The sequence below is a fragment of the Nilaparvata lugens genome, chromosome 8 (genome assembly GCF_014356525.2).
Source record: "Nilaparvata lugens isolate BPH chromosome 8, ASM1435652v1, whole genome shotgun sequence".
NCBI lineage: Eukaryota > Metazoa > Arthropoda > Insecta > Hemiptera > Delphacidae > Nilaparvata > Nilaparvata lugens.
Genome location: NC_052511.1, coordinates 39101083 through 39118362, shown reverse-complemented (window position 1 = coordinate 39118362; position 17280 = coordinate 39101083). Strand labels below are relative to the sequence as shown.

At 34.8% G+C, this 17280-nt stretch overlaps 1 protein-coding gene across 1 annotated transcript; it reads right to left on the bottom strand.

Moving 5' to 3' along the window:
• Positions 1-3140: 3140 nt before the first annotated feature.
• Positions 3141-16453, bottom strand: LOC120352732 (sodium-independent sulfate anion transporter-like; the record flags this gene model as incomplete). Its single annotated transcript, XM_039434720.1, is given in 9 exon segments — positions 3141-3277; positions 4851-5004; positions 6211-6381; positions 7088-7233; positions 7694-7834; positions 8326-8487; positions 11297-11461; positions 13398-13551; positions 16242-16453. Coding segments are annotated over 9 exon segments (1385 nt in total), but the record flags the coding sequence as incomplete, so codon positions are not given.
• Positions 16454-17280: the final 827 nt, after the last annotated feature.

Genomic DNA, 17280 nt, shown 5'->3' with positions numbered 1-17280 from the left:
TCAGCTTTGTTTCTTATACTTTGAAAAGTTTGCACAGTGCCAGTTTAAACAGAATCTCAGCTTCAACTGGTTTAAATCAATGTTGAGTTTCATTTGCAATGTGATTAATTTTGAGATTAAACTCAATTCAGATTGAGTTTGTAAGATAATTTAGGAGAGGAACAGCACAAGGTTAACTTATTTTTCCTCTCCTTATCATTTTGATAATGTACTTATTGTATAAATGAATAAAGAATAAAGATCAAGCTAACACTGTGCAAACTTCCCTTATCCAACTACCATGATCACAAAGGAACTACTCTACCTGGATAACAAACGTTGTCTGTAGGTTTTAAAATTAAGAAACAATTTCGGTTTTCACACTTAAAAAAATTGAATATCAATTATCAAAGCTCCTCACATACAGAGAGCAACGCAAAATTTATTTGTTCTTCACATTTTTTTTTTTTGCTGAGTATGATGCCCACATGAGCTCAAACTATAATGAGACGGATGATGAGAGGAGAGTGGTTCTACCTACAGTTCTAGGTGAGTTCCGAACCACCTGTTAGTGATTTTTAAACTCATACATGTTATTTAAAGAAGTTGGCTCTTGAAGTGGTCACCTTTACAACGGTAGTAGAGGGCTCATGATCTTTACTCACCTTAACTTGAATGTGCTGCTCTTATAAATTTATGTAATACGCTAATCCACGATTAAATGAATATATGGGCACATTCATTATTTGTTTCATACCTGGTTTGAACCAACAGCTGATCGATCTCCATTTAAACCGGAATAGTGCATGTAAAGGTGCGTACAGATATACGCGCCTCCAACACGCTCCGATCATGAACGTTACGTGAGATGTTAGCTCTTCTCGCGTTCCATTCTTGCTCCCCGGTCGATCATCAATCGATCGAGTAACGTTCGATTGTGGAGCAGAGCGAAAGTCTGTACGCCCCTTAATATGGACCTAAGTGAGATGATAGCATAGGGACTAGCAAGTAATTTAAATCTAGAGTTGCTCCAGTTTCCGTTGCGTTGCCATCACCAGTTGCTTTCTGTATTATGAAAGTAGCCTTGAAATATTCTTCATATATTGAGATTTCTGACATTGATAAAGATAAAAATACGGGCCACTGACTCCGGAAAATGAAAGCAAAACAGCAGATTCCAATTCAAGAATCCTTTCATGAGTAAACTCTGACCTTTGCTTGATAACGATAGTTATCCATGAGCAACAGATTCACAAATGAAGAGGTCATTAGGCTGGGATGCTTCGTCTAAATCCGGGGCCACAACTGTCATGCAGCGTTCCGATCCTGCTCATGTCCGATATTTGTGTGAGGTGAAGGGATAGATCACATGACGGACATGTGTGGCATGCCTCATTCTAGGCCATTGTCATCCGTGATCGGATCGGTGGTGGGATGGAACGCTGCAAGTCAGGTGTGGCCTCGTCTTGACAAGTGTGTCTCGGCACTACCTCCGTAAACAAAGCCGTAGTGCATTCGTGTGACGTCAGCACAGGTAGGGCTCCTATACCAATAAAAATTCGTTGATTTCAGCTGATCTAAATCAGCTAGTGTTCTAATTGGTGTAGGAGCCCTACCTGTGCTGACGTCACACTAATGCACTACGGCTTTGTTTACGGAGGTAGTGGTCTCGGCCTTAAATCTATAAGATTGGTTTAATTCTGTTGTAAGAAATCAATCAGATCACCAGCAAAATTCCTCCAGGTTTCATAAACTCATACTTTGTATAATTTTCTAGGGATGGTTAAAAAATAGAATAGTTTCATGGTGAATAAAGTCTTTATTGAACAAATTTCAATTAAAAATATATTATTTGAATAAACCATAAATCTGTCTTTGAGAGTCGAGTGGTATTTCGGATGCAAAATGAAAACAACAAAATTATTTACCATTACTTAAAATGCTTCACTCGACTCAATTTGCTAAAGATTCAAATTAAAACAAAGAATATCTTTTATAACATTATCAACGAAATATTCATTTAATGAATTGGACGATAGAAATATCACAATTAATTTCCCCGAACAGTACAATGAAAGCCCTAAATTCGATATTTTATTCTATCAATTTTGGGAAGAATTTCTCAAATATTAACACTTTCAAAATTGATTAAAATCGTCCAAAAGTTCAAAAAAATATTGAAACTACAGAATAGCTAGTTTTGCCGCACTAAAATCTTTAGTAAAAATTAACGTCTTTGATATAAAATATCATAATGGAATGATCTTGATGCTACCTCCCTTAGCAACAAAACAATACCTACTAATATCAGTGGTAGGTATTGACCAAATACTTTAGACACTATAAGTTAGAAATGAATGATTATCTCATTAATTTAATTAAAACTAAATCTGTACAAATCGTAAAAATATTTTACAATATTATGTTACATTGACGGAATACCTCCTATATCTAATATGAAATTATTTACAAAAGACAGGAAAGATTCTGTATAAGATATTTAAGATAATAATGATGAAATTAAATTAATATGAATATATTCTGAAGAAACTCATTGGTATCGATTAAATCATCAATAAATTATACTTCCAATCAATCATTAGAAGAATCAATATATTATTCAACATTATATTAAATGAGTGGATTTGGGATAAAAACGATCATATGCCATTGAATTAATTTTCCATTCTAAGATTCCACTAATTGAGTAATACCACAGCCTTCTCTACGTATTTTTTCGATAACAATTATCGAGAAAGATGCTAGAATAATTAGATTAATCTATTTTGGTTGTAACTAAGATTTAGTAGCGGAATGCATGATGTATGCTGCTTTTTCAATACTGATCGGTAAACTACTGTAGTAAACAACTACGTATATGGTAACAGACTGAACCCCCAACACACTACAATACACCGAATAATTTCCTGAACTCGGAAAATTGCAGCAATCAGTGAGTAGTGATACAGAATGCTTAGGAAGTCTGGGATACAGTTACTATGTTACTTTATACAGTAACTATAGTCTGAGAGAACCTTGGCTAGAAGATTTCACATTCATTATGATGAGAACCATACAGAGTTTCTGCTACCTTCGCCGCTCCACGATGTTTGTTGCACCCATAGTAAATATGAGAAGCAAATTGCCTCGTTAGCTGTAAAGTTCTGGATAGTGCATTTCCAAAAATGTCTTGCACAGTTAATAAAATACTAGGAATACTATTGGATGTTTCTCTCGGACGATCTCCGTGTTTCAGGACCACTCAGCACATCGACCACGTATTCAGGCTCTTCATTTCCTGAAACATTCGAAAAATCGATAATATAAAAATCAATTAGGTTATATTAAACATTCCAAGAATCTTATCATAATGATCTACGCGGTCTTTGGCTCTCTATTAGCTCATGGAAACTATATTCAATCAGTATTAGTTCTTGTTGTGACAAGTTCTCATTCGCATAAGTGTGCTGTATGCTGGAGTTGTAATAATGTTTAATATAAACATTCAGCTGTGATTCTAGTGGAGAAGATTGTTTTAATTTTCGGAACAAAATATTTCAAATTTATATTTATTTTACAGTTTCGAGTGCCAAGTAAAAAGAAATTTTGTTATCAATTCAGATCTTAATCTTTCTAAATTCAAAATTAATAATTGTTTCAAGTGTTTGGTGAGAAAATTAGACAAAATTTTATTAAGTGAAGGAAACATAACCTTTTTTCTGGACTATTTTAATGAATCAAAATTCGGGGGAGGAACAGTTTTGGGCTGTGCCTGTTGATCCTCCCCAAATTATTTTAAATAATAATTTTGTATCATTGAATCAATAAAATAATAATAATAATAATAATATAAAAATCAACTGCACTATTGTCTGTGCAAACCCCATATTGCAGCATAGTGTCTTATGGCAATGCTGATATAAATTCCAAATTTAAAATCTTTTGTGGTTATTTTGGAATCAAAATGTATGTGTTTAAAACTGCTGAACAATCATAACCTCTTTTGGAGTGATCCGTGGTCTAGTGGATAGAGTGCTTGCGTAGCAACCTAGAGATCCGGGTTCAAACCCACTCACTGAGAGCCAAAAGGTTTTTGAACAGGTCACTCCCGTGTTATCGGATGGGCACGTTAAACTGTCGGTCCCGGCTGAAGTATGATAATCGAAAGGCCCATTGAAAAGGCCCAATCGAAAGGCTCAAACTCATCACCAATAAAGCCATACGAATATTAATTATTATAACCTCTTTTGGACCAATATGCAGAAAAAATCGGGAATGATCTCAAGGGCTGATGATCGGGAATGATAGTAAGGGCTATAAGCCTGTTTTTCCGTTCCCAATCATGTTATAATTAAGTTGTTTTGTCATTGTAAATAAATAAATGCTAATATTTTCTTATGTGAATACGAGGGAACTATAGCCGTATTTCTGCGCGCGCACACACAAGTACTACCTACATTTTTCTAGCGTAAGGTAATTTGTTGTTCTGTCAGTAGTCTAGACTACACTAAATATCACAACTATTACTAAAATAGTATTAGATGCTCTATAAAAAATGTTTGCACTTCGATGTCTAATCACTGACTAACCATCGATTATAGTCAGGCTAGGCGCACACCAGTTAGTCAAGACAAGACAAGACATGATCAGACAAGTTTAGTAACAATACTTCACATAGTTGCTTATGAAGACATGTCTAATTGCGATGACTAATCGGTGTGTGCTGCTACATAAGCAACTATGTGAAGTATTGTGACTAAACGTGTCTGATAATGTCTTGTCTTGACTAACTGGTGTGCGCCTAGCCTGACTATTCAACTTGATATTGGTGAATTATTTATTCATGAAATAAAAAATGATTATAAATTTACCCTTGATCAGTTGTTGTAACGTTCCTTGTGAATGGAAGTGCGACGCGAGCTTGGGATCGAAGCCAGTTATGGTGGCGACCACATCGTCATTCCAATGCCACAGGTACACTTTCTGCTTTCGAACTAATAGATCGTCTAGGAGAAGTTTGATGCCCTGAAACACAAATAAGTAGGAGTGAAATTTAAGCTTACAATTGACAAAATAATATATATATATATATATATATATATATATATATATATAGTGAAATTCAATAAGAAGTTAATATCTGGGTAGCATAATAAAATAAGAGTATGCTTTCTTTAAGGTAGCATCACTAGTTTTTTTTTCAATTTTTCATAGTTTACCAGAATTCATAGACTTGATATTGGTACTCTAACATTGTATTTTTTTCTTGTATGAGAATATTGTAAGAAGATTGTACGAAGCTTATTATTCAATTTCAGTGCCTGTTTAATTGTTAATAAAGATTTTTTTTCTTATGCTACTAATGTAGCTCACAATCATGAGTCTTGTGGGTGACAACTGAAATAATGTATAAGATAAACTAAGAATAAGATGAAGTATAAATGAAATAAATATATTGAGATATCGTACTTATAAAGATTGAAGATTGTAAAACAGTAAGTACTGTACAGAAAAGTTTTATAATTTTTGTAAAATTATTCACTAATAAGTAGAATCATTTTTATGTGGTCGAACAAATGTCTTTGAGTGAGTTCACAGCCACTGGAAATTCAGGCACTCTCAAATAGTGTAAAGCACAGCAACAGTCCATTTCTGAACACTATCCTTTAAAAAGAGCAGATTTCACACAGATGTTGGAAAATGAAACATCTCAGTTTTACATTGATGATTTGGTGTAGACATTGAAATGGACATGACCTACATAATATTTGGACGATTTGAGACAAAATTAGGAAATTGAAGAAGTTTTGGGCACTAGTATTTTTTCCGACTACTGTATTTTTTGCTCTATCAAATAAATAAATACAGAGTGTTCAAGAACTCCCTACCAAAACTCTAGGGCATTGTTCCTGGGTTAAAAACATATCTAAATATAATATTTAAATTGTCCGGAAGTCTTCAGTTATTATAAAAAAGTGAAAAAAGCAAAATGGCCGCTGTGTGAGTAACTGAAGACTTCCGGATAATTTGAATATAATATTTAAATGTGTTTTTTACCCAGGAACAATGCCCTGGAGTATTGGTAAGGAGTTCGTAAACACCCTGTAGATTAGCAATGTTTGGTAGGACCAAGCCATCCTGCTAATGTGTTTCTTGATATTTTTCATAAAATGAAATACTTTTTCATAGAATCACTTGGTGGAATAATAAAAATATGAGAATCGCCCTTACCTTGGCCATTGTGGAGTCTATGAAATGAATGTGAGTGCCATCGATGATAACCGGGGCATTGCTGTCTCCTCGATTAACACAGGACGTGATGATGACCTCCCGCAGGTACTCTGTGGCTGGGAATACTAGACCCTGTGTAGGAGTCACAAGAAGAACCTCTTCTCTACCGCTCTATTGAAACAAAAAAAAAACAAGAATCGATCAATGAAATGAATCAATAATTAAATAAATTGATTCACTAAATAAATCAATTGAAATTGAAAAAAATATTTATACGGTTCAGGTAAGTTATATATCAAAATAGATTGGATGTGAATTTTAGTAAAAATAAAAAAATCAATTTCTCAATAAATTCAAAATCGCACCACTGGAACAAGTCAAGACATAATTTTATCAAATGTAATATAATTACATATTGAGGGGTTCCATATTATTAGTTATTCAATCACCAGAAAAGGGCTAACTACAGACTATATTGCTCATAACTAAGATACTTTATCAATTCCAGAAATTGTTTTCAATAGTGCTTACTCAAAATTATGTGTGAATCAAGTTATCATTTTTATATAACCTCTAGACTTTGTATTCTAAATTAAGGTTTAAATAAGTTTTGGGTGAATGCCTGTTGTTTTTACCTATATTTAATATGTATATGAATGAATAAATACAAATATGAATGATTACTTTATCAATAATTCTTGAGAAGCATAGAATATTCAAGTAAAAAATTATTTTAAGAAGTTGAATGGATTTTAATTTCTAGATAGAATTTTTGTAGCTGAAAATTACAATATATTATTCATTCATTCATTCTTTATTGATTCATACTACAAGTACATCATCAATTATTATGATTATTATATTATTTTCCTCTTACCGAAATCCATTGTAGAAGAATTCTCGGCCTGGCAGAGTTGTAGAGAATAAATAGTAGGTTGACGGTTATTCCAGATACGATGCCCATCTCCAGATTGACGAATAGGCAGCACAGAAATGTCACTATGAATGGTACCAAGTCCATTTCTGAAATAATAACATTGATAATGCTCATTCAATATTATACTGTACATTCATGTATTTTCTATTGAAAATAATACATTATATGCTTAATAATATTGAAAATTCCATCTGATAATATGATCGGAGACTATAAAATTATTGAAACTAGATTTTTGTTAATTTACAGTTTGGTTAGATATTCACTGGGGAGATTCCAATACCACAGATTTAGTTCATTAGAAATCAATAATTATAAAATTTGACAACAACTAGAGCATAAACTTCTTCTATTTACTTACTTTTGTCCTCCAGTTTACTTTTGTTAATTTACTTTTTACTTAATTACTTTTTGTTAATTTAGAGTTTGGTTAGATATTTACTGGGGAATAAAGTGAAGACTTCAATATCACAGATTTACTCCAACAGATATCAATTATTATAAGATTTGACAACAAATACAAAATAAACTTTTTCAATTACTTACTTTTTGTCCTCCAGAGTACAAGCACCACATGATATTCTACCATATAGAACATAGCACAAATGATAACGCCGGCAACAGTTGATTTAGGAATGTAGTAGAACGTTGGCGTGAGGCAGCTCAATGACAATATTATCATCACGCCTGAAAAAATAAACAAAATTTAAATTAAAATTGAATAACAAAAAACTGTAACAGTAATAAAATAAAATTATTTTGGTTTTGAAAAATGAAATAAAATAGTTTCGGATTTGAACAAAATTTGAATAATAACATAGAAAATACTGAAACGCTGTTTAATGAAAATAAATTTAAAAGAAATAAATTTGTTCATAATTTGAATGAATTCTTCCGCTGGATGTAAGCATAATGTAATTACGTACGTTGAGAAACATAGAACCAACTTTTATGAGGTGAATCTCAAAATATGAAAGAGTTGTGGAAGAATCTTTACCACAATTACTATAAAATTACTGGAAATTTCTCCTCCTTCGATATTTTTGAAAATGAATTGGATATGCTAACCTTTGAGTATTTTCCAAGTTGGCCAATTGACAGAGATTATTTAATCGACCATTAAATAAACATTATAATGAAGGCCTAAATATACCATAAATAAGACGCTCAATACTAACCGTTAAAAAATCCGCCAAACTGTGTGGCGACTCCTGAAGCATGGTTGACCGCAGTTCTGGTGAAAGATCCAGTTATTGGCATTGACTGCACGAAAGAGCCGAAAATATTTGAGAAACCAAGAGCTATCATTTCTTGGCTAGCGTCCAGTGTTTTGCCTTTGGCTGTAAACAACAACAACATCATTATACAGAATAGGACAATGTTTAAAATCAAAGAAAACCATAAGAGTTAACTTGAATGACAAAATCAATAAATTAAACACTGTTTTCAGAGATGTTGCAGAATTTATCCTAGGTTTTGTGAAAGTGAAACATTACCAGTAGAAAATACAACATATTGAGTTGTATTTTAACAAAAAATCAATATTGTGAATATTACAGAAATTGCAATAATAATCTATCTATACCAAAAATCAGTTTTCGACCAACATTGCGTTTAATCTTTCAAGTATATTGGGGGGGGGGGGGTGGAATTATTGGAGAGTAGCCTACCTACATCAGTTCGTGAAGTTTTCAGTTTTGCAAGTATTTATTTTGACCAGTCCCTGAGATATTAAAAAAATGGGAAATTGAGCCATTCAGTGCGTCAAGTATTCACGGCATCAAGTTTCCTTTGCAGGCTGATACAAAGTCAGCTACACCATTGCACTCAAGTTATAAGTAAATAAATACGTATGGCTTTTTGTTGATGGGAAGTCTCCTGCGGGAAGGTCCCACCTCCCCTGAATATATCATTTAAGCCGTCAATGGACCTTACGACTGTCATACTTGACAGCTGGGGCCGACAGTTTAACGTGTCCATCCGAGTATATCCGAGTCCCTGAATATATCATTTAAGCCGTCAATGGGCCTCACGACTGTCATACTTGACAACCGGGGCCGACAGTTTAACGTGTCCATCCGAGTAACCTGGTTGAAAGATGTTTGGTAATGAGAGGGTTCGAACCCCGGGATCTTAATGCTGAACTACGCAAGTACTATATCCACTAGACCACATATCACTCCTCCACACAAGATGTGTATTATTAAATAAGTCTACCATATTGTCGTTTTAAGCAAAACCCCAACCCTTAACCTTTCTCCAACCTAACTTTCTACTAACTTCTCCCTAATCCCCAACGGCCATCTCACCATCATCTATCGTAGCTAGAAATACGTCTTTTGAAAGACGTAGCCGATGTATCTCCTAATGTTAATTAAAATGTCCGGCGTAGCGTAGATTTAACATTGAGAGATAACAACGGCTACGTCTTCCGAAGACGTATTTCTAGCTGAGCTACGTTGGTGTGTGATGGCCAATAGGGATGACGGAGAAGTTAATTGAAAGTTAGGTTTGAGAAAGTTTAGGGGTTGGGGTTTTTTTAAACGGCTATATAGTGGAATTATTCATTAATTCATTAATCAAATTATATTATACTGTCTTTTTTCTTTACGGCTACTCTTAGATATAAATAAAAATAGAAATCCAAGTACCCTTTTTTAGGGCCGGTTTCCAAGCTCGGGATACAGCTAAGTTCTAGACTTTAAACAGCTGAAGTCAGAAAATTAGTTTCCCAAAACGGGGCGTAGTCGCAGTTTTTATAACAGTACCGGTAGTTGCAGTTTTTATTTTCTCATTTCTATAATTGGAAAAGTTTTTCCTTGACGAAATTAAACATTTCTAAATAATTCAAAATAGCTGAAAATTTACACTATTTTCTCATTAGGTATCTTATTTTGTGTTTATTTTCTAGTTTTTTTGAAATTTAATTCAAATGTGACTATGCCATTGGCCCATATGAATAAAACCAGAGAAAATGCTCATGAGCAAGAGCATGGAGCATAAGGTTTTGCTCATGAGCAAAAGGTAGAAGCAAAAGCATTTGCTCATTTTTATATGAATAATCTTCAACTTATACTCTTACCTTATGCTCCTGAACTCTGGAGCAAATGCTCACGTATTTTAAAGATTTTTCATCAGCTGATTCGCTTTTGTAGCCTTACTTTGTTTTTATAGCTCACGGAAGCGCTAAATATGCAAGTAGGGAGCACCGCTTGTGTTTGCGTCGTCTGCTCTGTTTTCTATTTATGAATAAAGTTTTAGGTTAGTTAAGTTTAGAATTTTGAAATAATAGCGTGAAAAAATGTCATCTCTATAATAATCTTCAGCATATTCTTATAATATCAATAGCCAGCCTTCTTATAATCGTCTACACTCTCATCTTCTTAAATGCCTATTTCCTATTTTGTGATGGCTATCTTGATATCAGGTAGCTATCTTTTGTATTTATTCTTTTGTAGGGATAATGGTGATATATATCATGGTTGAATCTAGAAAGAGTTTTATAGTTCTCAACTATTGGTTGTGATCGTATCTGGTATAGTTTCCTCTTCCTCATACGAATTAGTTGAGCCATTTTACTATGAGCAGAAGGTGATAAGTTGCTCTAGACTAGACTCACATTTTTGAAGCATTTGCTTCAAAAGTTGAGCAAATGCTCTAGTTTATTCATACAGTTTTGAGTATAAGCTTTTACTCTTGAGCAAATGCTTAAACTATTTTTTGATGAGCTTGAGCAAAAGGTTTTGCTCACGTTTATTCATAGAAAATGAAGCAAATGCTCCATATTTTAGAAGTTTGAGCAAATGCTCAACTTTATTCATATGGCCCAATGACTACGACTACGCCCCGTTTCGGAAAGCCAATTTTCTGACTTCATCTGCTCAAAGTCTAGAACTTAGCCAAATCCCGAGCTCGGAAATCGGCCCTTAAAATTGTTCAGTCATAACATGTTTCGGCTATATGATGACATTATCAAGTCATGATAATGACATCATTTATAATAGGATACTGTTTTGAGGACTGTTCCCATTAGACTCTCTGATATCAACAAGAACTAGACATACTAAAAACTGAGCGTTCTGCAGTTGCCTATACGGGCTGGCTTTTGATCAACTGGAAACTGGATGAAGTGAATGTCATCGTGCTTACCGAATACTTTGGCGATGGATACACTTTCGAGGATGGATATGATGGGCGCGACAATGGTCCCGGTGCCGAGATTGTGCAGCATCTGCGGAAAGGTGACCGTGCGGTTGCCGTCCCAGTGGGAAAATGGCGGCAGACTGATTGGCGGCAAACCAGAGTTCACGTGACCTGTCAAAAATTGACAAAATAGTTGAGAATTCATTCATAGTTGAGAATTATATTGTATGTATCAATGTATAAATAAATAAAAATATCAAATAAACTATGAATATGACAGTAGAAAGAGAGATAAACATTGAAGACTGTATGATGACATACAGAATGACAGCATATTTACAATCAAATACAAAAGAAAAATCACAATGATTCAATGATTTTTATTTGAGCCAGAGTACATCAGTACATAAGCCAGGTCACATACAAAATGCATTATAAATAAAATATAATATACAGAATACAATGTCACAGTTTTAAAAAGTCCAGTGTCTAATAATTGTTGAAAGTAGTAGAAACAAAAGAAAAACATCCCGAGGCTTACCCTGCGGGGGATGGAGTATCAGTTTAGTATATTTGATTTTCTATTAATTCATTTGGTTTGGTTCAATTGTCTTTTTGTAATGACTATTTTCACTATGTCTAATCCTATACTATTAAACGAGCAGCTTCTGATTATATGTTTATATGTTTGTATTTCACCGGATCTCGAAGACGGCTCTAACGATTCTCACGAAATTCAGAAAATAGTAGGTTTATAATATAAAGATTCGATTGCACTAGGTCTCATCCCTGAGAAAATTCGCTGAAGGACATTAAAAGGATAATTATTATTCATCCTTGGAAAAACAGCTGATAATAATTATTTCGTCGCCTGTTATGATGAAAGTAGGTGAGCGAGTTCATGTGTGTGTGGGACTGTGTCAAAATTATGACTCAGCTGTTGAACTTTTGTAATAATTCAATCAGGTACTAGTGCCGGTTGCAAAAAAGCCGGGTTATTTTCAATCCTGATCAATTCCAGTAGATCCATCTTTTTGAAATGGTCTTCTCTGATTTGGTTCATGTGAAGTTAATCAGGATTAAAATTTAACCGACTTTTGTGCAACTAGGCCTTTGTGAGGGAAATTTTTGCATTCCTCTGGGAATTAATCTCAATTTACTGTGATTAGATAGAACATTTCTGTACGAATGTTATTATAATTTCTTCTTTCGTAATAATTTTTTTATGCTTTTGTACTCCAGAGCGAAGCTCGGTCCCCGATATTGTCTATTATTCATATAATATGTCTATTACTATTATATGACAATCATATTACTATAGTATGTCACTTCTATTACCAATATAAAATCATATATTATGTATAATCTAATAGATGTAGCCCAAGTAATAAAATATTAGCTATCATGTAGCATCAACAAATAAGTACAGTACATCCCATGTTCGGTTGCCCAAATTCTGTTGAAAGATATGCTTCTATCTACGAATAAATCGTGGTGAATATTGTCAGAGATATGAAAAATTCACATTTTGTATGACTTGGAGCTGACAAAGTTGCAATATATGTTGGTCAGAAGAAAGACTCAGATACATACTTTCAGTATCAATAATGATTAACGACTTGAAATTGTTACAATCATCCATTTATTGAAAAAAAATCTATTGATCTAGTTCTCGTCTCGTGTTACAAGAGATTTAAAATGGTGTAATAAGCTAGATAAGTCAATTTATCAAATCTGAGAGGTAGAAAAGACTCCACAGTCATAACTCAGCCTGATAAACAGTATTTTTATTTCATTGAAGCTTATTTTTGGTTCTTCTATAAATAAGTGGTTTTAAAAACTTTAAAGTAATTTTATTCAATATGGACATCTACTACAACATCATCTCCACTACTCCGCCTGATAGCAGTACTTTCATTTAATTCAAGCCTATTTTCGTTTCTTCTATTAATAAGTGGTTTTAAAAACTTTGAAGTAATTGTATTAAAGGTGGACATCTACCACAACATCATCTTCATTACAACAAAGAGAAATAATGGATACATTGGGGTACATCAAGCCACAATCAGTAGTGATTTATTTTGAAAGAGGATCGATTTCAACTCACCAGTAAGCTTAAACGGTTGTAGATCACTATTGGCACACAGGAATGCTATCAAAGTTCCAATTATCACAACGATGGCATTACGAGCCACGCCTACTTGCCACATCACGCCTCGCAATGATCGGCTTTCCCACGAACTCGAGTAGTCTTTCAATTTCTGTAAAAAAAGGAAACACATTTTTTAAATCTGTCTGGCTGGCCAATAACGGTAGAACATGCATGCACATACACAGTCGACTTAGATTATTGTGTTATCACAGCAAAACGCTTCGAGCAACATTTTTAGAGGTTAGGTTTTTGTATCTACGATTTTTCTTCGCTGCTCTATTTGAGGTTAAATTATTTTTTTATCACTATCAAGCACATCTGACGAAGTCGTTGAGCAAGTGAGACAAAGTTTTGGATGCTACATACACAACCTGATACACCAGATACAATCATAAAACCTAGATATATTTGATCCTGTAAATTCACTGGAATAACTAGAATACAATACAGGGTATTATGTCAAGAGCCCTACGAAATCGACCCGGCGTGCATCTCGAGAGCTTCAAGTCCCACAATCGACAGTTTGGCGAGTGTTGAGAGAGCGTTTGCATTTGAAATCATACCGATATTCGCTTTTACGAGCAATTAAAGACACTAATAACATTACCCATAGGAAGTTATGTGTGGATATGTTGAATCGAGTGGATGATGATTAATACTTCTTGGACAAAATAATCTTTTCTGACGAGTCAACTTTTTATTCAAGTTGCGAAGTTAACACACATAACTGTAGGATTTGGGGAAGTGAAAATCCGCATGAAACATTGCAACATGTGCGTGATAGCCCTGAAGTGAACGTTTTTGTGCGTTGAGTTAGAGGAAAGTGTACGGCCCCTTTTTCCAAGAGAGAACCATTAACGGCATAGTGTACCTTGATATGTTGCAAAATTTTTTAATACCACAGATCGTTGAGGATGACCGAAAACGAAATGCTTTCTTCAGACAAGATGGCGCACCACCACTTTATCTGACTGACGTCCAGGATTTTCTTAATGACCGCTTTCCAAATCAGTGGATTGGCCATAATGCGCCAATCGCATGGCCCCTCGTTCCCCAGACCTAACACCGCTGGATATTTTCTTGTGGGGTTTCATAAAAGATATGGTGTTTATATCTCATTTGCCAGCCACTCTACCTGAACTTAGAGCAAGGATTTGCGCTGCTGTTGAGCAAGTTACACCCGAAATGCTAGTGCGAGTCTGGGAAGAAATTGACTATCGATGGGATGTCTGCAGGATAACCAACAGAAGTCACATAGAACATCTTTAGTTTGAGGTAAAAAAACGTGTAGTGTTTTCGTTTAAAACAACACCGAAACCAGCTCTGTACCTTGTTTAATAAGATTTATATGAATTTTTAAAGTAAAGTCCTTTATGAATTAGCCGGTATAATAAGCATAGCATCAGCTATTGAAAAGTGGAATGCACGTGTTCGTGATGCATAAGTCCGTACAAACCTTTAAACGTAGATGGTACATGTGAACTTATGGAACTGAATCAAAAAATAAGGTAATCTATATGTATAAAAGCGAAATGGCACTCACTCACTGACTCACTCACTCGCAGAACTAAAAATCTACCGGACCAAAAACGTTCATATTTGGTAGGTATGTTCAGTTGGCCCTTTAGAGGCGCACTAAGAACGGATTTGGAAAATTTTCAAAAGATACGCCCAAAATCTGCGTTTTCCAGCGTTTTTTTAGCTTTATCGACAACAAATGAACAGAAAATGTTCAAATTTAGTACAGAAGCTCAGATAGGGTGTAATAATATTGTGTTAGAAAGAATTTGCAATAACGTCAAAGATCGCCCAAAATTAGAGTTTTTCCAGCTTTTTTTTGCTTTTTCTCAGATTTATCGAGAGAAAAAGATACGCCCAAAATCTGCGATTTTCCAGCGTTTTTTTAGCGTTTTCTCAGGTTTATCGAGAACAAATGAACAGAAATGTTAATATTTAGTACAGAAGCTCAGATAGGGTGTAATAATATTGTGTTAGAAGGAATTTGCAATAGCGTCAAAGATACGCCCTAAATTAGCGTTTTTCTCAGATTTATCGAGAAAAATTGAACAGAAATTGTTCAAATTTAGTACAGAAGCTAAGCTAGGGTGTAATAATGTTGTACCAAAAACGTTCATATTTGGTAGGTATGTTCAGTTGGCCCTTTAGAGGCGCACTAAGAACGGATTTGGAAAAATTTCAAAAGATACGCCCAAAATCTGCGTTTTCCAGCGTTTTTTTAGCTTTATCGGCAACAAATGATCAGAAAATGTTCAAATTTAGTACAGAAGCTCAGATAGGGTGTAATAATGTTGTGTTAGAAGGAATTTGAAATAACGCCAAAGATACGCCCAAAATTAGCGTAGATAGATTACGCTCAAATTTGGTACAGAGGTTTAGCTAGGGTCTAAACATTTTGTGATGAGGTGACTCTAATATTTCATCAAAGATACGTCCAAAATCAGCGTTTTTCTCAGCTTTTATGCGTTTTCTCAGTACTTTGACTTTCTTATGGAATGAAGCATGCTCAAAAGAAAAATGCAGGCGATCGAAGCGATCGAAGCTGATCTCATTTTTGGATGATCCAGTCGGGGGTCCAGGGGGCGGAGCCCCCTTGCTAGACGGTTATGGAGAGCGAAGCGAGCCTAACGGCTTGTCCAAAACATAAATTTCAAACTTAGATCATGCAGAATTTGATAACAGAATAATTATTATTGGGAACGAACCGTAATTAAATTGAATTAGAAGAATTGTTGAGACCAGTGATAATTTAAAAATGAGGAGACTCATTGAGACCCATACCTTAGCTATGACTAGAAGTACAATGGTAGTAAGCCCCATGATGGTGTCACCAGGCCTGAGTGAGTGCCAGTTGTGGAAGAGGTTGGTGAAAGCGCCAATGAACCCGTTGCCTTTGCCGTCGATGCCCAGGATGTTCTTCACCTGCGACACGGCTATTATGATGGCCGCCGCCGATGTGAACCCTGACGTCACCGGCAGTGAAATGAACTCCACTAGAAACCTGCCAAACCAACCCATCAGTCACAAATTAATAAATAAAATAATAAAGACGACTTCCATTATTTATTTAATGAACACAGAACACTTTACCTTCAATCATTAAAATGATTTGGGAAGGACCAACAGGCACAGCTCAAAACAGCCCAAAACTGTTCCTTCCCCAAATTAAAAAAAAAATTAATATTTTTTTTACTGCGGATGATGCACACATGAGCTTTTTGCTTGTGCGTGGGTAATGGAAAGTGCAAGGGTTAATTATTATGAGATGATCAAACGTCCATGCCTAATCGATGGGATTCGAACACGTTATGTTTCATACACTTTTGAATTTGAGTCCAATTTTCAGTCCAAACATTTGAAAACAGAAAATTTTAAATTTAGATTGTTTAATAAAATCAAACTAAATAACACTCATTAATCACTTGAAACTGTAAAATAATTATTGTATATTTTAAAAAATTATAAAAGGAAAACAGTTTTGCGCATAAGCCTGTTATGCCTTCTCATTTTGCTGTACTGTTTTGTGTTGACTGGCCTATATGTCAAAGTGTAATGTTCCATTGAGGCTGATAAAGATATTCTATTCTATAAGTGGAATAATTGTACATAAATAGATAATCAGTGCCCTAATCGTATCATAATCAGGCGGAGGAGAAGGTGGAGGTGGGGGTGGTGGTGATGTAGTGGAAGTGGAAGTGTAGATCCAGGAGCAGCTGCAAGAGTAGGAAGAGGAGTTTTCGCCACACTGCACAGAGCAGCTGTTTTCCAGTCCCTACGTAGATCTGAAAGACCTTGTTTGCAGACGACGTCAGAAAAGGTT